The sequence below is a fragment of the Desmodus rotundus genome, chromosome 3, assembly GCF_022682495.2.
Source record: "Desmodus rotundus isolate HL8 chromosome 3, HLdesRot8A.1, whole genome shotgun sequence".
NCBI classification, from domain to species: domain Eukaryota; kingdom Metazoa; phylum Chordata; class Mammalia; order Chiroptera; family Phyllostomidae; genus Desmodus; species Desmodus rotundus.
In genome coordinates this window covers 55,613,445-55,639,308 of record NC_071389.1, presented here as the reverse complement: position 1 = coordinate 55,639,308, position 25,864 = coordinate 55,613,445, and the positions used below count along the sequence as shown (strand labels likewise).

At 35.3% G+C, this 25,864-nt stretch overlaps 1 protein-coding gene across 7 annotated transcripts in view; it reads right to left on the bottom strand.

Annotated features, from left to right (window-relative positions):
* Positions 1–25,864, bottom strand: part of NEXN (nexilin F-actin binding protein) — a 58,479-nt gene that overhangs the window by 17,348 nt on the left and 15,267 nt on the right. For 3 of the 7 annotated variants that reach the window (XM_053919898.2, XM_053919893.2, XM_053919892.2), the window contains exons 2-11: positions 18,827–18,905; positions 17,210–17,401; positions 16,936–17,014; positions 16,703–16,851; positions 12,809–12,850; positions 11,460–11,654; positions 11,188–11,364; positions 7,231–7,419; positions 3,619–3,816; positions 502–723 (exon numbers count right to left, since the gene is read on the bottom strand). In XM_053919898.2, the coding sequence (XP_053775873.1) occupies positions 502–723; positions 3,619–3,816; positions 7,231–7,419; positions 11,188–11,364; positions 11,460–11,654; positions 12,809–12,850; positions 16,703–16,851; positions 16,936–17,014; positions 17,210–17,401; positions 18,827–18,853 (1,470 nt within the window). In that variant the 5' untranslated portion in view covers positions 18,854–18,905. The remainder of the gene's footprint in view (positions 1–501; positions 724–3,618; positions 3,817–7,230; positions 7,420–11,187; positions 11,365–11,459; positions 11,655–12,808; positions 12,851–16,702; positions 16,852–16,935; positions 17,015–17,209; positions 17,402–18,826; positions 18,906–25,864) is intronic. The other 4 variants (XM_053919896.2, XM_053919895.2, XM_053919894.2 and 1 more) reach the window with 3 other exon arrangements.

Here is a 25,864-nt window from a genome sequence, read left to right as displayed (position 1 = left end):
GTTCTACTGATTCAAATGAAAACTTGTAGTAAATACTTCTTTTTAAAAAGTTTTATTTTTAAAATTTAATTTTTAGAGAGAAGGAAAGGGAGAAAAACATCAATGTGTGGTTGCCTCTCATGTGCCCCTCCACCAGGGTCCTGGCCTGCAACCCAGGCATGTGCCCTGACTGGGAATTGAACTTGCAACCCTTTGGTTCGCAGGCCTGCACTCAATCCACTGAGCCACTCCAGCCAGGGCCCAGTAAATACTATTTTTTTTCTGGTGTGAAACATTTGGCATTCACTGTTTGTAATTCTAATAAAAGTCTGAAATGATGCTAGAATGGGGAAATATTTCAGTCTCTCAAGATTTTAATGTGCCTTTGCTACTTAGTTCCCAAATTATTACATGCACCTATGGTTAACTTTAAGTACCAAAACTTATTTCAAAGTCAATATTATTTTTGTTGAGTCATAATCATTACTGTACCATGACTATGTTAAATGTAAAATAGTATACCTCATGAAAATTTTCTGCTTCTCGCTGTTTAATTTCAAGATCAATGGCTCTCCTTCTTGCTCGTTCTTCTTCTATCTTTTTCTGTATTTCTTTTTCAGACAATTGTCCAATTTTTTCAAACTTGCTTTTTAGATTTTTAGCTTGAATAGAGCCACTCCTTTTCAATTTGATTAATTCTTCATATTCCTTGCTTAATTCAAAGGTTTCACTTTCTTCCTCTTCCTTCAAAAAATTGATATTTTTATATATTAAATACTAGAAAATCAGTTTGTACAATAAACCATCCCAAAATTGTTCACCATTTCCTATTTGAAACAAAAATAGTAATTAACTAATTAAAAGTGCCACAAATTTAAGACGAGATAAGATCTTATTTCATTTAAAATATTTTTCATGGAAGGGAGGGCAGAGGGAAAAAAAATATTTTTCATTAGGGAGTGTGGCTTAAAACCTCATTTTACATTTCATTGTAACCTGCTAAAATTAAAATATGCATATCAGAATTAGCCCTTAGTAGGAATTGTAGGGGTAGGTGAAGAAATGCAATTGAAAGAACCCCGGGCTAGGACATGAAGTTCTAGTTCTGTCACTCATACTGTGCAGCCTTTTCTTTAATCACTGTACCCCACTGTATGTGATTTTTTAATCTTTCTAGGATCAGAGTATCTCTAAAGTTCTTCCTGTCTTAGATTTGATGATAGCCTAATAAAGTTATATATTACTCTTAATACTCCAGTTAACTAAATTAAGCCCTTCTACAGATATAGTCTGGTAAAAATCCTTACAACTTTGCTACATATCACTTGTGTTCTCAATTTTAGATTTTGCCAAGATAGAAAAGGAGTCAGCCAAAACTGGGATCTAATTTTTTATACCATTTTATCTTAAATACCTCTTATTCAGGTTCCTCTCCCTTAGCTTATCACAATTTATTATTACCACTTTTTTTTTTATACACTTCTTACACTAAACCCTAATCTAAGTGGAGTAGTAAAATACTGCAATTATTCCAGGTATACTTTTCCTGGGGAAGACCTAGAGTTGAGAGGGGAAAAGCAGGGGTGAGGGGAGTGAGTAGTCACAATGGATGATGTGACATGAGTTATTTTCTTGCTTCAACCAAGGTGGAGAGGAACATTTTTTTATACTACCTTGACTTTTTCTTCTAGGTGTAAAAACAAGCAACCCTTAAAATCCCAGAAACTAACAAGTTTATGATACACAACATGTCACAGTGGTTCCCCACATCATTCTGATCAAAATGATTGAACTAATCAGCTACAGTCTAGGTGATCTTGGAATTGGTGTGCTACTTTCTGGGAAACTCCCAGACACAGTGGGGTAAGTCACTCAATAGCATCAGAATATGTGAGTTACATTCTGCCAAAGTTTATTCTTGTATTATTATTTATTTTCCATACAAACAACTGTAAATCTTTTACCCACCCCTATACAGATTACATCTCAACAATATACTGAAATACACTAATTTAGAAATTTTTCTAGACAATTTTCAGCTTTCTTTATAAAATAAATGCAATTATGTTTTTAAGGCTAGACCTTGGAATTTTTCCTACAGTGTCTTTGTATTTTATAGGTATTATTACATATATATACAGCATTTATAGTCTCAGTCAGTGAGGGCAAGGAAGTAAATATCTTCACTAGCCCAGTGCTGCAACCCATGACAAAGGGGAAACTTCTAAGAGATTGCAACCTCTGCGTAGGAACCCACTCAGTTCCTAGATCAGGAGTTGGCACGAGGTTCCCAGCAAATCACCTGCCAAGCATACCATGTCATTGCTAATCAGAGGCTGAGACAGCCACTGCTCCCCTTGCCCCAACTCAGGCTGTGTGCTATTCCCCAACCCTGCTCATGTTGCTGCCAGCCTCCACTCCCTCCACTAGTGGCCAAGGGAGACGGTGGAATGCTGGCCTCCTCCCTCTCTGCCTATGCATCTGGCTGGCCGTCCAGATGGAGGGCTGTAGCATCCAGGGGGTGAAAAGGAGATAGAACCTTGGAGGCATTAGGAGGTGGGGAGCTGGCTGCTGAGAACCCACCCTGGGGAAGCAGGTAGACAGAAGGATATGTGTTTGCACCAAGGCTCCGAGGCTCAAGCACATGCTCCAGTGTCCAATCCACTTTCACTTAACAACACACAAATTCAAAGATAAAGGTATTAAACATGTCAAGATGGCAATCTGAGAGCATTAGACCACTAAGCACAACCCTTCTGAGCATGGGGTCCTGTGAGGGCACAAGTTATATGCCCATGCAGAGGGCCCTGTACAGTCTTGTGTGTGTGTGTGTGTGTGTGTGTCTCATTTCAATACTAGAGAAGTCATACTAAAATATGTAACAGCGTCAAAGTTCTATCTTTAATAGAATAAAACCATTCAAAGACTTGCCAAACTGAAGTTCCTATTAGTATCCATGGTACGTCTCTAGTTTCATCTTATCTTGATTAAATTTAACAGTTTAATTCTATTTGTTTCAAAGATAGTAGCAAGTATGGGTATGTTAAGTACTCCAATGGGTATATTAAGTACTCTAAAACAACAATTTTCAAGCGGTGTGTCATGATTTTTAAAACTTGCAATACCTGACTATTTAGTCAAGCACTGACCTCTTTTAGATTGTCAAATAAAAAAATGACAACAGCCAGCTGATGTAAATGAATCCAAATTATACCTGCTTTTGTCAGATCAGCAAAAACAATGTATTTTTACATTTTAAAATAATGTAATTTTAGTCATTAGTTCATGTGTGCCATGAGATGCAGAATGTTGAAAATCACTGCTCTAGAAGAACAGTTCTCAGTCACGCCATAACCACAGACAACTGTAAGGTCTGTAGGAATATGTATTTACTTAAGGTACTGCAGTGATGTCTCACTCACAATCTTCTGTATTTTTTAAACTAGCAAGGAAGTACAGTTACGGCAAGCTATGAAGTGCACTTAACTATGTTGAAACTTGTATCAAGTGCCTCATTCGAATATGTTGCATGTCCTTTATGTGAATAATACTAACAAAACTGTTGTAAGGTAATATATGTAAAACACTTAGATTAATGAACATTTGTGGAATATAAATGGATATTTTTTAAAATCTTACCTCGCCCATTTCTTGTCTCAGTTGTTCAAATTCCTGTTTTTCCATTTCTAGCTTATGCTTCCGTTCCTCCTCTGTTCGTCGTTTTTCTTCTTCCATTTTTTGTTTTAATAATTCTTCAAAATTAATTTCCAGTTTTCCCGGTGTAAGAGATTCTTGAGAGATTGTTTTATACATCTCTGGGGAGTCATCATCTACTACCTATTTGAAATAATTCTTTTATCACTCTTGCCAGAATTACACACATTAAAATGGGAATCTTTTTTTTGTAGGAACTGTGATTACTGGAGTACAAAGGTTTCTCATTGAACTAAAAACCAGGAGACCTAAATTCTCTTCAAAAGTATAAAACAATAAACAAGGGAGGAATTATTAGAAAATTTAAGGCTAATGTATTTTGTGATTCCAGAGGAAATGATGACTATCTATTCTCCATTCCAATGAATACAAAGAAATAGCCAATACTTTGATTTTATACTATGGATAATTTGAATTAAACATTAAGATTTCTAATAGTGAACACTTTTTCATTGGATTAAAATGAACCTCTGGTAATTAAAATAGAGCATTTCAGTTCAATCACATTTTGTCTGAATGAATTAGATAACCCATCATGGTCCCTTCATAATCAGGCAAAGACCATTCAGTGCTATGACTTTATCATACTGATATATTTACATTCAGGCTAATTAAAAAGTAAATAATAATAGTTAATACTTACATCTTGCAGGTACAATTCTAAGCACTTTACATGTATTGACTTATTTTATCCTGTAACCCTATGAAGTAGGAAATATTAACATCCCCATTTTACAGAAACTGAGGCAGTAAAAAGTAACTTGTTCTAAGTTAAGACAAATAACTAAGTGGCAAAGGTGGGACTCAAAACAAGAGTATTTCTATAGTAAAATTATAATTAATGATCTAAACTTCTTAAATAATTTAATGAATTTCTTGTCTGCCATTTTTTTCAGAAAAAAAACTTTAAAATTGAATTTATTGGGGTGACATTGGTTAATGCAATCATAGGTTTTAGGGGTACAGTTCTATAACACGCCATCTATGTATTGTGTGTTCACTATCCCCAGTCAAGTCTCCTTCCATCACCATTTATCCCCCTGTGCCCTCTCCTACCTCCCCCCACCCCTTTTCCCTCTGGTAATCACCATACTGTTGCCATTTAGAGGTGACCTTGAGCGAGTTATCTAGCCAAAGGCTGAATTTACTAATCTGCAACAACTTCCACAGAGTTGTCATGAGAACTAAATAAAGTTTGGAAACACTTAGCTGTGTACCTGACACCATGGTAATAATAAAATGGCAGTTTTATTGTTACATTATCATTCCCTGTATATAGGCCATCTCTAAATTGCTATTAGAAATTGTGCTTTTAAATCGTTGACTTGAAATACATTTTACCATGAGAGAGGCAGAGGGTATTATTTATTCTAAGATTCACGTGTGTTTATGACAATCTTCAGCAAAGAACCAGTTCAACTCAGAAACAAAGTTTTATGGTATTACAATCCAAAGATTGCCAAAAAAATGTTTATTGATATATGAACTAACTGATCCATAATATACAATGATTCTTGGCCCTGGATAAGAAAACAATATAAATAAAGGGAAAACTTTATCTTTTCTTTCCTGATGTAGAACTGTCTCTAGGAAACGAGACTTGGTTTAATACGGTTTTTCTTCCCTTCACTTTTCCACTAGTGAATCATGGTACAAATTCAGTTTGGACCTAAAATTCTGCCCCCAAGATTAGATCTCCTGATCCTCACAGCTACTCCCTGCTTACCTGCTCGTTACTTCTGAGCCTGCTCATTCTACAAAAATTAAGTGCTTTCACAGTGTTTGCAGGGTGTTTGTGTAGAAACCATTTGTGAAGCAAGGATTACCTATAATACACATAAGATAGTCTTTAATACCACTTATTCCACAAAAGCTTAGAGGAAGTTTTTTATGCTAGAATGCATTGTTCTCCATGCTTGGTGAACCGTCTCAGCCTCAGTGAGAGAGAGAAAGATGACCCTGAGCAACAACAGTACAGCATCTGTGTTCTGCCGGGGGAAATCCTAAATGATTTAAGAATACATAAAAGGAACACCTCTCTGGAACTTGTGTTTCAGGAAAGGCTTCCCAGAAAAGATGGAATTTGGAATAGGAGATAGCAGAGCATAAGGAAAACGCAGCAACATGCTTCACACAGCATTTACGAGAGCACAGCATCTGGAAGAACTGGAAAGAAATTTAGTATGTCTGGCAGATTAAAGAATAATCCAGAAATGAAACAAGAAATGTACTAGGGCAAGATGAAAAAGAAATTTGCTTTAAAAAGTTGTATTTTTGCTCAAGGAAAGTGGAAATATTTTAACATGATTAAATTTACTTTAAAAAAAAAAAAAAAGGTTACTCCTGCGCTGTCTTGGTGGCTCAGTTAGTTGGAGCTTCATCCCATACACCAAAAGGTTGTGGGTTCGATTCCCAGCCAGGCACATGTCTAAATTGCAGGTTCAATCCCCGGTCTGAATACAAACCGGAGGAAACAGATCAATGTTTCTCTCTCACATCCATGTCTCTCACATCCTTGTTTCTCTCTCTCCCTTCCTCTCTAAAATCAGTAAACATCCTTGGGTGAGGATTTAAAAAGGGCGGTGGGCAGAGGTGAAAGAAAGATCACTTCCAGCTTTACAGGGAAGAATGTATAATAGGCAACAAAGCAAGATTTGGCCCAAGGCAAGGGATAACAGTGACCTGGATTATGGTGGTGGAAGGGGGAAATGAAGAAAAACTGATATATTTTTAGAGTGATTTAGGAGGTAGAATAAATGAGACTTAGTGAATGATTGGCGTAGAGGCATGAATGAGAAGGTGGAAGTGTTTAAGGCTGCAGAGTTTCTGAGTTGAGTATCTAGATGGGTAATGAAGCCAAATAAACACTTTGATGTATGTATCAGAAGCTCTCCCAGACATAGGAAGAAAGCCAGGTTGCTGAAGCCAATTAAAATATTTTACGAAGGAGATGCAATGTTCGCATGTTAACTTTCTTGAAAATAGTTTGTCGGGTAACTGTACATTTTACAAACATTAAAATGGTATAAGAAGCATAACTTTGTGAGAGTTAATTTTGGTAGCAACATCCAGTGGTGATGGGTGAGCATTTTGGAGTTAAAAGAATTATGATGAAATGGCTTTGGTCATATACTGTATACTGGATGGGATGGAAATTGAAAAGAGAGAAAGAAGGAGAGGAAGGAAGGAAGGAGGAAATGTGGGAAAGGAGAGGAGAATGAAGAGGGAAGGAAAGGCAGTAGTAGGAAACTTCATTTTAGATACTTAGTTCTGGAAAACATGCAGAAAAGGAAGACAATATTCAACCCTCTATGCCAGACATAACGATTTAATCAGAACCTTCTCGATACTATATTCAAGCAAACCCATTTAACTGACAGGTGTTGTGCCCAGATTTTTAAACTTATTTGCCATCCCTCCTCTTGGCTCAGATTTCAGAAGCAATAGGGTCTACCCCAAAGTTTCATGGTTTCTATTAACATACTCTAAAAACCTGAGTTAATCCTAATGGAATTCACTAGTTACATTCTGTCTTACCATGCTCCTCCTTGCTTCAGCAAATGCCTTCTTTTCTTCCTCTATTCTCCTTCTGGCCTCTTCTTCTGCTTTCCTTTTTTCATCTTCTCTCCTTTGTCTTTCCATTTCTTCAAAACTGAGTTTGAGTTTACCAGGGCGGTACCCTTTAAAAATTTTTCCTGAGTCTTGGTTTTCTTCCTCTTCATTTACCTAACCAAGAAACAACCCACTACTGAAAACAGATTCATCAAAGACAGGAATGGATTATCAATCAAAAGGCACAGAATCAGCCACCTCACACAGGAATGTTTCTTCGCCCTTAACATACTTCAGCAAATCCCCTTCTTTTATAAGACATTATATGATAACATATTCAAAGTTGGAGAAACTCCAATAAATAAAAATTCTTAAGCAAGTAAAATTTTTAAATAAATCAGATAAAACATTTAAAATTTTTAAGGGGTCGCTTAAGAGTTATTACACATTAACTTTCCCAAAACAAATATAACACATGTGTTTGTATATTTAAATTGAGGTTCAAATTTACCTCTATACAGAGTCTCTTTGGTAGTAAAATGAAGTTCTTATTTTATAATTTTCATGAATCTTTTATTATGAACTATGGTACTTTTCATTATACCAACCACATTAAAGATTATTACCTGGAACAATTTTATATAAAATTAAAATTTTACAATTTCATAATTAAAATTCTAATTTAATATTAAATTAATAAAATATTCATTAAAATTTGTAATTTGACTTCTGGGCATGACGGAGGTGTAGGTAAATATGCCTTGCCTCCATGAACAACTAAAGCAAAAAAATACAACTAGAAGACAAAACAAATATCACCCAGAATTGTCAAAAAATTGAGTTGTGTGGAAGTCTGACAGCCAAGGATTTAAAGAAGCCACATTCATCCAAACAGGTATGAGGGGCAGAGATGTGGAGAGGTGCAGAAAGGCGTGGAGATGCATAATGATGCAGACAGGTGTAGAAACGGGAATCGGCAGTCGCATATCCACATGAGGTGGACAAAAAATGGGAAGGATACCTCGGGAGCAAAGGATCCCAGCCCCACACCAGACCACCCAGCCCAGGGTTCCAGTGCTAGGAAGATAGGTCCCCATAACTTCTGGCTGTAAAAACCAGTGGGGGTTAGGGCAGTGGTAGACACTGTGGGATTCTCAAGAGACTCCTCTTAAAGGGCCCACAATGGGCTCAGGATTGACACAGACCCACCTCCTCTGGGATTTGGCACCAGTGCAACAGCTGGAAGGGCACCAGTGGCACACAGGGAGAAAGTGAAGTGTGAGTGCCGGGAGACAGCTTCCTCCTGGCAAAACTCCAGAGGCCAGGCAGCAGCACTGTCTTCTCGCTGAGCCCTCCCCAACACAGAGCAAGAGAGCAGTGACACAGGTTGCCCTGTCCTGGCGATAACCTAAGGCTCCACCCAATACAATTTAACAGGTGTGCTTTGCTGCAATAGGCCACACTACTAAGACAGGGAGTCAAGCAGCTCTACCAAATACACAGAAACAAACACAGGGAGGCTGCCAAAATGAAAAGACAAAGAAATATAGCCCAAATGAAAGAACAGAACAAAACTCCAGAAAAAGAACTAAATGAAATGGAGATAAGCAATCTATCAGATGCACAGTTCAAAACTGGTTATGAGGATGTTCCAGAAACTCTATGGGTACTGTAAGGGCATAAAAAAGAGCCCAGCAAAAATGAAGGTTACATTAAGTGAAATGAAAAATTGAAAAATCTACAGGGACCCAACAGTGGAGGGGATGAAGCCAAGAATCAAATCGACTTGGAACACAAGGAAGGAGAAAGCATTCAACCAGAACAGCAACAAAAAACAATTAAAAAAAAAAAATGAGGACAGGCTTGGGAACCTCTGGGACATCTTTAAATGTACCAACATCTAAATCATAGGGGTGCCAGAAGGAGAAGAGGAAGAGCAAGAAATTGAAAACTTATCTGAAAAAAGTAATGAAAGAAAACTTCCCTAATTTGGTGAAGGAAATAGACATACAAGTCCAGGAAGCACAGAAAGTCCCAAACAAAACAGACCCAAATAGGCCCACACCAAGACACATCATAATAAAAATGCCAAAAGTTAAAGAAAAAGAGAGAACCTTAAAAAGAGCAAGAGAAGAGCACAGAGTCACCTACCAAGGAGTTCCTATAAGACTGTCAGCTGATTTCTCAAAAGAAACTTTGCTGGCTAGAAGGGACTGGTAAGAAGTATTCAAAGTGATGTAAAGCAAGGACCTACACCCAAGATTACTCTATCCAGCAAAGCTATCATTTAGAATTGAAGGGCAGATAAAGTGCTTCCCGGACAAGGTAAAACTAAAGGAGTTTTACCTCCTATTTGGTTCATCATAACCAAGCCATTAGTAGTATATGAAATGCTAAAGGGAAGTATATAAGATCAAAATAATGAACAATAAAATGGCAATAAATTCACAACTATCAATAATTGAATCCAAACAACAAAGTAAGCAAACAAGCAGAACAGGAATAGAATCGTAGATGTGGAGATCATTTGGAGGGTTATCAGTTGGGAGGAGGAAGGGGGAGAACAGGGGGAAAGGTGCAGGGATTAAGAAGCACAAATTGGCAGGTTCAAAATAGACAGGGGGAAGTTAAGAACAGTATAGGAAATGGAGTAACCAAAGAACTTACATGTATGACCCATGGACATGAACTAAAAGGGGTGATTGCTGGAGGGAATGGGGGCACTGGGTGGAGAAAGACAAAGGGAGAAAAAGTGGGACAACTGTAATAACATAATAAAATATATTTTAAAATATTTATAATTTGATTATTTGATATTTCTATTTCAGTTCATTAAACTGGCTACCAATGATATCTAAAGTTTGTAGGTATTACCCTGACTGGTGTGGCTCAGTGGGTTAAGCGTCATTCCACAAAGTGAAATGTCATTGGTTCTAGTCCTAGTCAGGGCACAAGCCTGGATTGCGGGTCAGGTCCCCAGCTGGGGGCGACAGGCAACTGATCAATGTGTCTCTCCCACATCAATTGTTTCTCTCCCCTTCTTTTTCCCTCTCTTCCCTAACATTTTCAAACAACAGTCAAGAAAATTAAAATGTCAGAGATATAGTCCTAGAACATCATAAATAAAAGTTGTTCAAGAAATTCTGAAAGATTGAAAAAAAATATGGAAGTTTCAGTTTTTAATTAATTAATTTATTTATTTATGAGAGTAAGGAAGGGAAGGAGAGATGGACAGCAACATGGATGTGGGGGAGAGACATGGATCAGTGGCCTCTCACACACACCCTGCCTGGAGACCAAACCCACAGCTAGGCATGTGCCCTGACCAGGAACCTAACTGGCGACCCTTTGCTTTGTGAGATGACGCCCAACTAACTGAGCCACACTGGTCAGGGCCATTCTAAAATTCTTATACTAAATCTTAAATCAGTGTTTTCTTATTTCAATTTTACTTTTCATTGGTAATTCTATTAATATAATAATAGTTAACATTTTAAAGCACTTACTATATGCCATATACTACTTTAACTGCTTTCTGTATTAACTCCTAACAATTAAGAAGCAGGCACAATTATGTTCACAATTTTGTAAATGAGGAAACTAACATAGAAAAGGTAAATAACTCGTTCACAGTTACACACTTGGATGGTAGATATGTGAATCCAGGCAGTCTGGCTCAGAGCCGTTTATATAGAAAAATCTTTTTGAATTCATAGGAATGAACCTTATCTAAAGCCAGCTACCTCCCCTAATATTAAATGTTTTATCTATAACATTTATATATTATATAATTTATATTTTATATTGATATGTAATTATAAATCAGTTACATATAACATTAAGTTATATATAACTATAATATAGAAATGTACAAATATAATTATACATATCATTATATATAAATGTTATATGTATATCTACATATATGTCTGCTTGTTTTACCATTTGCCTCCTTGCTTCTTCAAAAGCACGCTTCTCTTCTTCTAAACGTTGTCTTGCTTCTTCTTCAGCTTGCTTCCTTCGGTTTTCTTGTCTTTGCCTTTCTAATTCTTCAAAAGTTAGTTTCAGTTTTCCAGGAGAAATTGATTCTTTTTTTGCCTCGTGATCCAGTTCATCATCCTAAGAAAACATCATGAAACCCATCTTTTAATCACAGAGGGAAACACCGCTAACCAACTCAACTGCTTTGACCTGTTCCTTAAAAACAATATTACCATGACCAGTGAAAGACACTGTGCTTCCTTGAGAGAGCGTCGTTGTTCTTCATAGCTTATTCTCTTATCTTCTTCACACTTGCCCCTTTCTCTTTCTTCTCTTTCTTTTTCTAGATCCTCAAAATTCTTTATTTTTCCAGATGTTTTATGTGATTTGACAGGCACCACTGTTATAAGAAGTGAATCATCTCCTTCCTAATTTATAAAATAGAGAATTAGCATAGTTCTTCCAAATCAAAATTTAGCTTTCATGGGATTTTACCTCCATCATGGTGAATTTCATTGCACTGCCATCAATGTTATGAAGAACAAAAACTTAAGTATTTTTTACAGATTTCTATTAAATAGCACTTCTTCCAAAGTCATTATGTATGAGTTAGGTCCATGCAAATCATTGCTGATAAGGCTCAAGGAGCACGAAACAGCAGGACACTATCTGAACGTAGCTACCCGTGCACTATTCCCACAAAAGGTACCGTGCATGTGAGTGCAGTCCAAATCAATTTGATGGTGGGTGGATTCAGTTTAAACACACGCAAAAAGTTTCTCCAAATGATTTTTCTCTCCATGCAAGTTTTTAAAAACTTAGTAAAACTAATATTTAGTGAGAAAAAGTATTTTCAAGTTATTCAGAAAACATTTTTTATATTATAAACAAGCTCTTTGGCATTTAATCTTATTAAAATATTTTCAAATATGTTTTTTAATGTATGTTAATTACTTCTATTACATGATCTGTTGTTGCCTCTGAACTTTTTTCAAAAATAAAGTGAAAAGTTATAATGCGTAACACATGCCCCTAAACTAAAATTGCGTCCAATTTATGTGGCTGCAGTTTTAGGCACACCATCAAATTGATTGGTTCTCAACTTTCTGTTAGATAAAAAGGGATAACTAAAATTTTTGTGACTGTGAAACATTTCTGCATGGTAACATAATACTGCACGCTCTCACTCTCTCCTCATATGTGATAACCAGAACAAACTATCAGGTACTCTGAGGAAAGAAGACAAATAACGAAAAGAAAACTGTCTTTTTAATCTGTTAGCTTTCAACAGTCTAAACTATTAGTAACAGTTCAAGAAATATGTAGTCTTGGCAGAGTATTTCAAACTGAGAATTATGTTCTTTCTAACCATGAAAGCAAAAACATACTTTTCTTAAAAAATCTAAGCTATGGTGTTTGAAAGTGCAAAAATATGATCCTGCTTTGCAAAATATTTTTGTACTTTTTGTTGTTGCTGCTGAATTTATAATAAAAAAGAATACAAACTTAATTTTAATTAAAAGGTCATTTGTGAATCAGATAATTTTAGGTGAATTTTTCATTAAAGTAAATGTCTATTTACCTCTGATGCTGATTCAGTTCCCGTATTGTTTATGTCCTCAATCTATTGAATGAGAATTTCACGTCATTACATTACATCAGATTTCTGTTTTTTGCTTTTAAACATACAACGGAAGAGTGATTTAGTTGTGACTTATGGTAAATTTTCAATTTATAATTTTTGATATATTTTCATGTTGTTTCAAATTAATCAATTATATCCATTTAAATGGAGATTAAACCTTATGTTGGTTTTTGCATTTTGGTATCAATATCTAGGGAACAATATATTAAGAAAATCCTAAAATAAAGCCTACCTTTTTAATTCTGGAATTTGAATAATTGACCAAACACTTACGACCTGGCAGTGAGCTTATATAAGTAGCAATTATTAATGAAATTATCCACTTAAACTGAGATACAGAAGCATTTCTCCATTCTTTGTTTCTCTGCCCCAGCAAAAGGAAACCTATCATTAGCAATCAAGTAACCACAATGACTCTATTTTACAAGAGAAATATATGGCAAAAATATAACTGAGCAATAAAGTGTGGTGAAAGCTGTAGGTTTTCACACTAGTGTCCAAAGGGAAAAAAATTGAAAGTCATAATTGTTTATATTTTGAACAAATCTAGGTAGGAAAGGTCCTCATTCAAAGGGAAGGAGCTGTATTTGGCCATTACTCATCAGAAACATCATTGTTAGCTTGAAAGGCAGGCTAATGTACGAGACAGAGAAATGAAAGAAGATAGGTGATTTAAATAATGCAATGTTTGAGACCTCAGGAAAATGAAACATAAGCAATGGGAAAAGTTATAAAGTAAAAACTCAGATTTTAAAAAATTTTTTAATTTGATTTTTAACACCATTGAAAGAGCCTGGAAGTAGCTTGTTTCTCACACAGCCTAAGGGAATTCTATTGTACCTTCAGGCATACCAGGAACTGGGCTAGCTAAGTCCCTGTTCTGACATCACCCCACTTTTCTATGTCCTCTGTCAAGGAAGAAATAATATGCTTTATTAAGATACCAAATTTCTTGAAAAATAAATTACCCTGAAGAACTTATTAAAAATAAGTGTTTTATATTTTAATAGTTTATTTCTAACAGTATTGTTCAGAATAATTTGCTTTGTTACAGAATTATTTATCACTGATTTGCTGTGTAAATGGTGGAAGTTTTATTAAAGGATATATTGTACTAAGAAAAAATTTAACTGATTTATATTAAAATAACTACAAAATCATTTCCCTTCTAACGGATGTTAATAATTCCTCTACAAATCACATTAATCTCAATAAAAACTTCTAGGAGATATGGTGAGAAGGCAGACATTGAGAGTACAGGGAAGAGTTTCACTCAGCCCCTCTCCTGACTCAGGAACCCGTTTGTAGCATCCTGGAATATGGGCCTGTGCAAGTGGATGCTTCAAACACACAGGAAGACTCTTCTTGATACCTATGTATTACTTTACTTCTGATATTCACAGATACATTAATTTTATTAAATTTGAGCAGAAAATGTACTTAATTGTGGTTTAAAATTAGGCTTTCTATATTTGCAAGATGAAATTGCTATTAATAGTTTATTTTGTTCTACCTAAAAAAATATTCTCAAATAATTTAACAGACCACAAATGTATTAACCAAGATTCTATGGCCCCCTGCCATGTGGCATCAAGGGTTACCAAAGTGGTTCTTTGCCATGGTTACGTAATATTTTATTTCCATTTCCCTCTGAATATCCTAGGTATTTATTCTGTGCCAACACACCTCTTCCACATCTACTAGCTTTTGTCTTCATTTTTTTTGAGAAACCACTATCTACATATTCAGTGCTTGGGGTTGTGATGAGTTTTAAAATCTAGTGGGTAATCAGTGTTTTTGGAAAAAGGACAGAAGACTAACAAGAAGTAGACTAAGCCCACGTGCAATCCACTATATGCTGCCAAGCACTATGTATTTTAATTATATTTTTATTACCTTACTTTATAATTTAGTTATAAATAAAATTACATGCAGTTATATATTTTATCTTTATAATTTATAACACTACTTTATTATAATTTTACTCCCTTGTGATATTTCATTACAAAATATATACTAATCTTTGATGACTGGAAGTGGCAGAGGTAAGGTATATAGCACCCTTTCCTCAGATAAAGTGGTACGTAGTCGTACAGTAAAGGGATTTTCAATTATTGCCTATAATTCATCTGGCATATGTCACTCTTTGCCACCATGCAAGTGGTTATTGGTGCCACAGAAGTGGTTATTTGCAACGTCTGGGTAAATAAATGTCTTGGACATGCAGCTATGGCAAATGCTTTGCTTTCTTTGTCACTTTTCTTTTTAGAAAGGTAGCAGAAGCTGAAAGAAGCACAACAAATAGGTTTAAGGCACTTAAAGAGTAGGCAAAAAAAAAGGCAAATGCAATCTCACAATTAAAATTTTTTTAAAAGAGACAATATACTGTGAAGACTATGTTACAATATTTGTTAAAATATTGACAAGAGGAGAGGAAACTAAAATGGTTCCATAACGTTTTATCTATATGTGTTATCATTTAGGTGAAACACTGAATATTTATAGCCCCCGTACTCTGTACCAGGCACTGTCCTAAGTGCTTTGCATTTATTAACTCACATAATCTTATTTACGACTCTAGAAGTTACCATATTTTGCCATGTATAATGCGCACCTACGTTTTTGTCCCAAACTTTCATGAAAAAAACTTTTGTTTTAATTCAACTTTATTTATTTATATTTAAAAACAAAACCAATTATTGTATTCCAGGGTATTATTTTGCGTACAGATATCATTATTGCTTTCTAGAGTTACACTTTTAATGCATAAGCATAAATAAAAGAATTAAAAACATTTATATAGATATGAAATTATTACTATCCATGTATAATGTGCATCCTTATTTTTTCCTCAAAAATTTGGGCAAAAAAGTGCACACTATACATGGCAAAATATGGTAAATACTATTATTATCTCATAAAACTCAAGACATTGACCATCTCTTTTGATTTCCCAGTGAAGTACATAAACAATATAACTGTCTTCTGTCATCTTTCCAACTCTGTGAGTACAGGTTACTTATAATGTAAGGCAAATATCAATATATTAAACAACTTTTTGTGAATCAACCAGTTCTTTATTGAAAATATAATTATGACTATTAGTACTGCATGTACTTATTTGAGAGATTCGCTCTTTCTGGCTATCAGATTCTTGAGTATTTCAAAAATACTTACCAGCCTCTTAGTTCTCATGCTCTGAGCTAAAATATATGGGAATTCAAAGTTCATTAAGAGACTCTAAAATCACAATAATAACACTTTATTCGAATTTGTCATCGGTGACTATAGGCATCAGTTACATAAAGGAAATGGCTGTCACACATTTGCTCCCCTCTCCTATTACCATCCCCAACTTAAAAAACTTAAAACTAGTTAATAATACCATTATTAAAGAAAATGTGATTTAACTGGTCTCAAAGTCTTGAGTAGAAAGATATGCTAATTATGTCTTAGTGTTTGATAATAACTAAGTATTTATTTACTGCTATTAAAAGACCAGCATTTTATTAAGTGTTTGTGGATAGTTTAAATGTGAAATTACCTTACATCTTTATAAAATCCTTTAACGTATCAAGAAAAATAAACAATGTGCCCAGTGTTAGGAATGTGGACGTTAGGATAAGATGGTATATAACAAAAGCCACCTCAGTATTCAATCTTCACATAGGCACATTCTGACTTTCTGGGCATTTGATATGTATTTGTGCTTAAGATCTTGTTTTCAACTTATCTGCTATTTAATAGGTTCACGTTATATGAAAATATTTTAATTAGTTAAAGTAACGATTAGTTTCTAAAGCGAATACCAACTTAGTATTTAGTGTATACCTGCTCAGCCCTTTTGGCTAATTCACGTTGTATCTTCCTCTTTTCCAACATATCCTGCTCAATTCTGCGTTTTCGTTCCTCCTCTGTTCTCTTCCGTTGTTCCTCTTGTCTGTGTTTCTCCATTTCAGCAAATTTACCTTTAACAGTTCCTGAGAATATATGAAACATGCTTGATATTTTGCCGTTTTCCTTTTTTGCAATTTCATTGACAAATTACCCTTCAGGCTTCTTACCTGTTAGCTTTGGAACATAAGCTTTTTCTACTTTAGAAGATACCTCTTCCTCATCATCAGAAGCAAGCATTTCTTTAATCTGGATGGTTAAGTAAATTATATGAATATGTCACAAACTTAAACTAAAACACATTATATGCAGAGTTTGAAATTAGTTTTTAAATACATAAAATAATTTTAATTAGAGTTAATATGAAACATGGTTAATGTGAATAATAAAATGTACATTTAAAAGATGAAAGTGATTATTTGCACAAGAATCAAATATAATAACCTCCTGCTTTCTCCTGTTCCATTCTCTCTCTCTAATATATTGTTCTTTTCTTCTTTGCTTTTCGTCTCTAGATCGCCTTTGATTCCTTTCTTCCCTGGCTCTCTGCATGGCTTCGAACTTATCCTTTACATCACCTTTGCCAAGTTTTGGCACATAGGTTTTTGGGACAGGTTTAGATGAAGAAAGCAGAATCTTCATTAGAGGAAAATAAAGAGAAGAAAGTTAAAAAAATAAAACAGAAAGAAATTAGGTAAAGATAGATCAGAATAAGCAATATAAGAAATACTTGTTGAAACATAAAATAGAAATGAGTTTGAAACTTTTATTTTAATCATTAAAATCTGATTAGATACTTTCTGAGTCTAAGTGTAAAAAAGGAAATTACAGAAAATATGAGTAAAAATTTTATTAATATATAGTACAGAAGTTCCATTTTGTAAGTGCATTCCACTAAAGCTGAAAGCTAGTAAAATATAAAAATGGAATACTGAATTTTAATTTAAAACAAGCTGTATTTTACCATCCTACTCCCATCACTTACTTAACAGATACCGAGAATAATTTCAATAAATTAGATGAAGTAGAAAATAAACCAAAGTGTGGGCTTTAAAGTTGAAAGCCTAATTCACATATTAATATTCTTACTTGTCTCCATGTCTATCTAATATGGGCAAAGCTGAAGGCCAGTTCTTCGTTCCTCATTTGTGGCTGAGGTATGCCAGGGTCACTGCGCACAAGCAGCGACTCGCATTGTTACTGCTGTGATGCCTACCCAGAACTCTACAAACCAACATCGAGCATGGGTAAGAAAGCTCTATCATTCCAAGTCGGATGAGCTCTAAGAGGAAAATTCCCAAATGGCAAAAGAGCGCCCCAAAGAACGAGGCATCTGGTAAAAGAATGGAGAAAGGATTTTTCTCCACTATAAAACCATGGAAGTAAATTATTTTCATCATTTCTGAAAATTAAGCTGATCTCTAAAAGAAGTTTCAGTAAATAAAACTTCAGTGTCTCAGGACACCAAACCCTTTCTCCTAGTAATAATGGCAAATTGCTTAATTAATCTGTGGCATACCCAGCCTCTGTTAACACTTATGGTGTCCTTGGCCATTTAAGGTTAAGTTTATAATTTTGGGGTGTCACCAAACTTGGGGATGAGCTCCTCTTACTACAACTGTCTGTAACTTCAGCCAAGAATCAGAAAATGGCTATGAGAAGTTTTACTGCAGCTGCTGGGGGAAATGCTCAGAAGGACCCACATCTGACAGTGAATTACTGCTTTCTCCTAAGAATATATGCTAAACCCATTTTCTTAATACTGGGAAAAAAGAATGTTCCTAAGACTTACCAAGATGTTAAAACTCTACTCAAAATGCTGACCATCATATCCACTTCACATTCGCATTCACAGATTTAATAATCGTGATTCCTAGATTAGAACCCAGAGGAAAATACTGGGTCCAAGACCAGCCTATGAATTTTACTTCTTCGTATGTTTTACATCTTGGCACTGTTACTATGACTTCTCAGTACGAGCTCCCCATGAAACGGCTGCCCTTTCAGCAGTTCTACAGCCAGCCTTGTTTCCCCCATTTTGTTTTAACTTTTGAGTCTTACCTCAGCCTTTTGGGAAATGTCATTCATGTTTGCTCTATGTGGTTTCAAGGTGATTATAACACTTTATATATTTCTGCACCTGAAAAAAATATTGATTGAATAAGAATTTGTAATGACTTAATTTTTAAAAATATGCCATGCATTTTTGTAAACAGTAATACTATGTTAATTGCCCCGTAAGAAATACTGACATGACCCAGGCAAGTACTAAATTGTGATAACCCTCAGCTTCTTTCCCTAATATTTAGGGTATAGGAGGTACAATAGGCATGGTATTTAAAGATCTTTGTAAGTTCATTATAGGGAACTGGTCCACGTGGCAGTGGCGAATGTAGCCCAGTCCCCGATTCAGAAAACTGGAGAGAGGGAGTCAGCACACAGGAGCCAGGCCCACAGATTGGTTTTCCCATGGGGAATCAGGCCTGCATGGCACGTAGGCTGCTTTGAGGCATGCTTTTTGCTAAAACTCCCTCACCCTGAATTGAGGCAGCAAATGTTTACTGCATATCTTTAAAGTAAATTCCTAAAGTCTGTGCTAAATCTCCCAAGTATGGAGTGTAACCAGTTCAACCACTTTTCCCCTTGCATCTGCAACATCCTTTTCTTTGAAGTAATTAGCAACATTCTTTCCTTTGTTATCTGTAAAAGGTAATCACCTAAAGGAACCTGTGCATAGTAAATGAGGACCATCCATGTAATGTGCCCAGAAAAGCAATAAAAGCCTGTGCAGGCAGGGGTCGAGGCCCTCTCTCACTTAGAGAGCAGCCATGCCGTCCCTTTTTCCCCACAGGACTTCTGTAGTCCATGCGAATTTGTGCATTGCAGCCACAACGCATGGACCCTGCTGGCCCGAGTCCGCATCAGTTTATGACCCAGAACAGCTTCCTGAATGTATCTAGTGCACTTGCAAAGAATTTATGTTCTGTAGTTATTAGATGTATTATTCTATACATATCAATCAGGTCAAGGTGGTTGATTATGTTATTTAAATTTCTATGTCTTCACTTTTTTTTTTTTTTTTGCCTAGCTTTATCAATCTTTGACCATGTGGAATTGTCTATTTCTTCTTTTAATTCTGTCATTTGTGTCTCATGTAACTTCATACTCTTTTAAGCACATATACATTATAATATCTTCTGTTTAAATTGACCCTTTTGTCAGTATGAAATTTCCCTCGTCTTACCTCATTGCCTTGAACTTATCTGATACGTTAAAACAGCCACATCAACTTTCTTAAGTTTAGTTTGCATGGTATATAATTTTCTAGACATTTCTTTTCAGTCCACCTCTGTCTTTACATGTAGAGTACATCTCTTGGATACAGCATGTAATCGGACTTTGCTTTTTAAAATTCTGATAATATCAGAGTTGATTTTAATCCACAGCGTTCAGTCTAATAACATTTAATGTAATGATTTATATGAATAGACTGCCATTTACTATTTGTTTCCTATTTGCCCCCTCTTTTTTTGTTCCTCTATTACTCTTTTCCTGCCTAGTTCTGGATTAGCTGAATAGTTTTTAGAGTTTTATTGTAATTTATTTATTGGCTTTAAAATTTTTAAAAAACAGCTCTTCTAAGATATAGTTGACATACAATAAACTATACTTTTTAAAGGTGCACAATTTGATAAGCTCTGACATATGTACGTATCCATGACACCATCAGCACAATCAAAATAATGAATCCATGCCTCAGTGCCCAACATATTCTCATACTCCTGACCTCCCTCCCCTTCTTGCCTCTCCCACCCCCATCACCTGGCAGATGTGCTTTCTGTTACTGTAGATTGGTGTAAATTTTCTATGAATGGAATTATATAGTATGTATTCTATTGCCTGCCTTCTTACACCCAGCATAATTATTTTGAGGTTCATCCATGTTGCTGCATATACCAATAGTTCATTTCCTTTTATTCCCTATTATCATACACAATTTATTAATCATTCATTTGTAGATGGACAGTAAGGTTGTTTCCAGTTACTATTACAAATAAAGCTGTTATGAATATCCATGTACAAGTCTTTCTGGGGATATGTGCTTTTTTATTTCTCTTGGGTAAATAAAGTGTGTTGGCTAGCACTTGTAGTAGATATAGGTTTAACTTTTTAAGGAACTGCTAAATTGTTTTCAAAGTGCTTGTAGCATTTTGCCTTCCCGCCAGCAATGTATGAGAGCTACACTTTCTCTGCATCCTCACCAACACTTGGTATGGCCTTCTTAATATTAGACATTCTAAAGGTGTTTAGTGACAACACATTATGGGTTTAATTTACATTTCCCTTATAATTAATGGTATTGAACATCTTTTCATGTGTTCCTTTTCTATCTTTAAAAATTCTTTGGTGGAGCATCTATTCAAATCTTTTGCCCATTTTATCACTGGGTTATATATTTTTCCATTTTAAGTTTTGAAAATATTTTATATATTCTGGATACAAGACCTGTATCAGATACATGACTTGCAAATATTCTTAACTGAGTCTTTGAAGAGCAGAAGTCCTTCATTTTGGTAAGTCCATTATATCAATATTTACTTAGATGATTTGTACTTTTAGTGTTGCACTGGCCTGACCTACAATCACAAAGAACTGATCCTGCATTTTTTTTCTAGAAGTTTTATAGTTTTAGGTTTATGCATCTAAGTCTTTGATCCAGTCTGAGTTAATTTGTGTATATGGTGCAAGTTCATATGGAAAACAATTTTTCCAGGACTATTTACTGAAAAAAATGTATCATTTCTCCGCTGCCATGCCTTTGCATCTTTGTTGAAAATCAAGTAATCATGTATGTGTGGGTCTGTTTCTGGACTCTCCATTCTGTTCCATTAATCTATTTGTCTCTCTTGATGCCAACACCACACTGTTTTCTTTCTTTTTTTGAGTTATCATCACTATGCCTTGATTAGTGTACCTTACAGTCTTTATTAGTAAGCTTTATAAAGAGCCTTGAAAAAGGTAGTGTAACTCCCACTTCGTTCTTCCTCAAAGTTGTTTTGGCTATTCTAGGTCCTTTGCATTTACATATAAATTTTAGAATCATATCTGCAATTTATGTAACAATACCTGCTAGATGTTTATTGGGATTGAATCTGTAGATAAATTTGGGAAGAACTGACATCCTCACAACACTAAGTCTTCTGATCCATGAGTACAGTATGTCTCTCCATTTATTAACATCTTCTACATTTTTTCAGAAATGTTTTGTAGTATTCAGCTTGCAAGTCTTCCATATCTTCTGTGAGATCTATCCCTAAATAATTCCGTATTTGTTGATGCTGTTGTAAATGGCATCATTTTTAGGTTTCAACTGATAATTGTTTCATGCCAGTATATAATAAAATATAATTTATTTTTCATTCTGATCTTATATCTTGCTACTTTGCTAAAGGAAATTATTAATTCTATTGGGGAATTTTTTTAGATTCCATCAGATTTTCCACATAGAAAATTATATCATCTTTGAAGATTTTTTTTCTTTCCAATCTGGATTTCTTTTATTTCTTTTTCTGGGTGGATTGTACTAGTTAGAACTTCCAGCACAGTGTCAAATAGAAGAATGACAGCAGACTTTTTACCTTGTTCCTGATTTTAGGGGAAAAATGTTCTTTCACCTTTAAGTATGATTTTAGCTATAGATTTCTCCTTATATTCCCTGTATCAGATTAAGTTCCTTTTTATCCCTATTGTGCTGGCATAATCTCAGGAATGGATGTTGAATTTAATCTAATGTTTTTTCTATGTCTATTAAGATAATCATATGGTTTTTATCTTTATTATGGTGAATTCATTGATTTATTTTCAAATGTTAAATCAACTTTCCATTTCTAAGATACACTTCACTTGGTCATGATGCATTATCCTCCTGATATACTGATAGACTCAATTTGATAAAATTTTGTTAAGAACTTTTGCTTCTGCCCTGACTGATGGCTCAGTGGGTTGGGCATTGTCCTGCAGATGGAAAGGTCACTGGTTTGATTCCTATCAGGACACATGCCTGGTTTGCATTCCAGGTCCTTGATTTGAGGAGTGCAAGAGGCAACTGATCAATGTTTCTCTCCCTCTCTACTTCCCTTCCCCTCTCTCTAAAAATAAATAAATAAAATATTTAAAAAGTAAACAACTAGCCCTGGCTGGTGTGGCTCAATGGATTGAGCACTGGCCTGCAAACTAAAGGGTCGCAGGTTCGATTCCCAGTCAGGGCACATGCCTGGGGTGCAGGCCAGGTCCCCAGTACAGGGCGCACAAGAGGCAACCACACACTGATGTTTCTCTCCCTCTCTTTCTCCTTCCCTTCCCCTCTGTCTATAAATAAATAAATAAAGTCTTTAAAAAATAAAAAATAAACAACTAAGTTTAAAAAAAGTTTTGCATCCATGTTTTTGAGGGATATTGGTTTGGAGTTTTATTTTCTGGTAACACCTGCTTTTGTTAACAGACTAATACTTCTCTCACAGAATGAGCTGGGAAGTATTTTCTCTTCTTTAATTCTCTAGAAGAGTGCATGCAGAATTGGTATTTTTTCCTTAAACGTTTGCAGTGAAGCCATCTGGGGCTAAAGTTTTCTTTGTGGGAGGAGACAAGATGATGGGAGTGAGTGGGTCTCGGTTCCACGTAACTATCAACAAGACCCTAACTACTGTTGTTTAATGGGTCTGCGGGTGCTTACGCATCATTAACAACGATTAACTAATAAAAGCAGGCTATACATGGATGAGCGTGTTTCACTAACCAACGTTTATAAGTTATCTAATTTTATGTGCCTGAGATAAAAATAACAAGTAGCTCTAGTCCTATTGCTTAGCTGAGCCACTCGCTCCGATCTAGAGTTACCTTTTAGATATTTCTTCTTGTATAACCAAGAGAACCTACTCTTAATTCTCATTTCTCAAACCGTAGTTATTTCTGGTTTCTTTTCCGTATCTCCTAAATTTTAATAGATTGTCATGATGTGTGAATGTTTCTTTCAAATCTGTTCTTATTTATTACTTCACTAGTTCCACTGCCCCCATACTAATGCAAGCCTTCACCTCACATTTTGGTTACCACAACTGGATAATCAGACCTAAATCCAAATTCCAACTCTGTTGCTTCCTAGTTAGAATTCGATAAGGTAACGTATGTAAAGACTCTAGAAACACACCTAACATTATTAAGTACCAACAATTTTGATTCTTTTCATTACTCATGGTCTCCCTCACTACAATGTATCCTCTTCAGTAAAAACTTACATTTCCCTGCAAGTGAGCATACATGGACATATTGTTTGTGTAATTTGAGAAAGCAATACCAAAGAGTATGAAGAAAATTTAAGTAACCTCACATGGGATTATAGGGACTGGTAATTTTAGCCAAATTAATTGGCCAGAGTGAACTTCAAGAAGCCTTTTTCTTCCTAGTGAAATGAAAGAAAACTGTGTGCCTTGGTGACAGTGAAGAATCAGCCTGTCAAGAATAGTCGGGAAAATAAATGAATCAGCCAGCTCTCTTCATGTAATTTTTTTTCAACAAAACCTTCAAATTATATCTTGACTTATTTATAGAATTAGAATAAAATGAGATTACTTTTTAAAGTTTACTGAGTAAAACCACTTAGAATAGTTCTTTAAATGTCATTTCAGTATTCTGAGCTCTTGTTTTGAAAGTCAGTGAAAATTTAAACATTATTAACCCTTAACTTTTTTGGTTAAAATACAAGCAAGTGATCCTTTGTCAACAGTTTGCTGTGTTCTACCTTTTGAGGATAAAAAAGTTTTGCCAAAATAAGTTTATTTGCTTTTTGTATTATGGAATTGTTTTTTAACGTATAAATTACAAACTAATAGGACTCATATCTCTTACATAGTTTTATGCTGAAGAAAATAATTTCAAAATAAGACAGATAAATACTTACAGGATTCCTTTAGAGACAATTTTTGAAAGGTGTGACTCTGCCAGGTAGAAACAACAGCGTATTTCAGTTGTTAACTCAGTGGGCTTTCTGTGCTAAGCCAAGGTCAACAGTACAGGTTGCATCGTCTGACCTAAACCCACCATCTCCCTAACACACCCCTTGATCACAACATGAAAAAAGTGAATGATGAAAATAATCCAAGCTAACATTTATTAAGCCTTTATTGTATGCCAGGTAATGTGCCAAATAGTTGACAAGCATTATTTCATTTACTCTACACAATAACCCTTTAAGGAAATTCTATTATCAAACCGTCTCAAAAAAAAAAAAAAAACCCCAAGCCTGGTAACTCAAAATTTATTAAAATATTAGTACAAGACTAATATTCTGGAGCTTATCTAATAGGATTTGAAGTCTTCTGTAACTTATTACACCTGGGAAAACGGAGACTTAGAAAAATCAAGTGACTTGCCTAAGACCACACCGTCAATGAGTGGTGGACAGAGGATAACAATAGGCAGAGTCTGTCTACAGCATCTGCATTCTCACCCACTGCATTATGCTGATGCCAAGAAAGCACAACTGGTGTGTCTGGTGAGGAGGAAGGTGTGGGGGGAACACCCACTAGTTTATCAGGTTTTACCTACTGGTGTAAGTGATGGAAACTTTAATCCAGTCATTTGAGAGTCACAATTCTAGGCAGTAGAAATATGTTGGAGGCCCAAAGAGCATGCCTGACAGTATGTTCTATATTTAGTGAATTTGTAATCTTTAGCTGGCAACAAGCAGGAGAACATGGTGATGGGTAACTGAGAAAGAGATATTTGCCCCATGTGAGCAGCACAGTTTTTATTTAAGCTACTTTATTTCTTTTTAAATTGATGCATGCTTGGCAGTTAATCTCTTGGAATTACTTGGAGTTAGGCAGAACAGAGCTAGGTTTTCAAATGATTCTCAGGTGCTCAGTGCAATGCAGCTATCTCAGATGGTTGTGGTTTAGAGTTCATTTAGTGAACTCATGCTTGATGAAGTCAGGGGCTGTCTCTGATTATTAAAGTGCCCACGTCGGTGACATGCAAGTAGCACTCTTACTATTGTAAACACGGACAGTGAAGAATCAAGTAACAGTATTCACACATCTG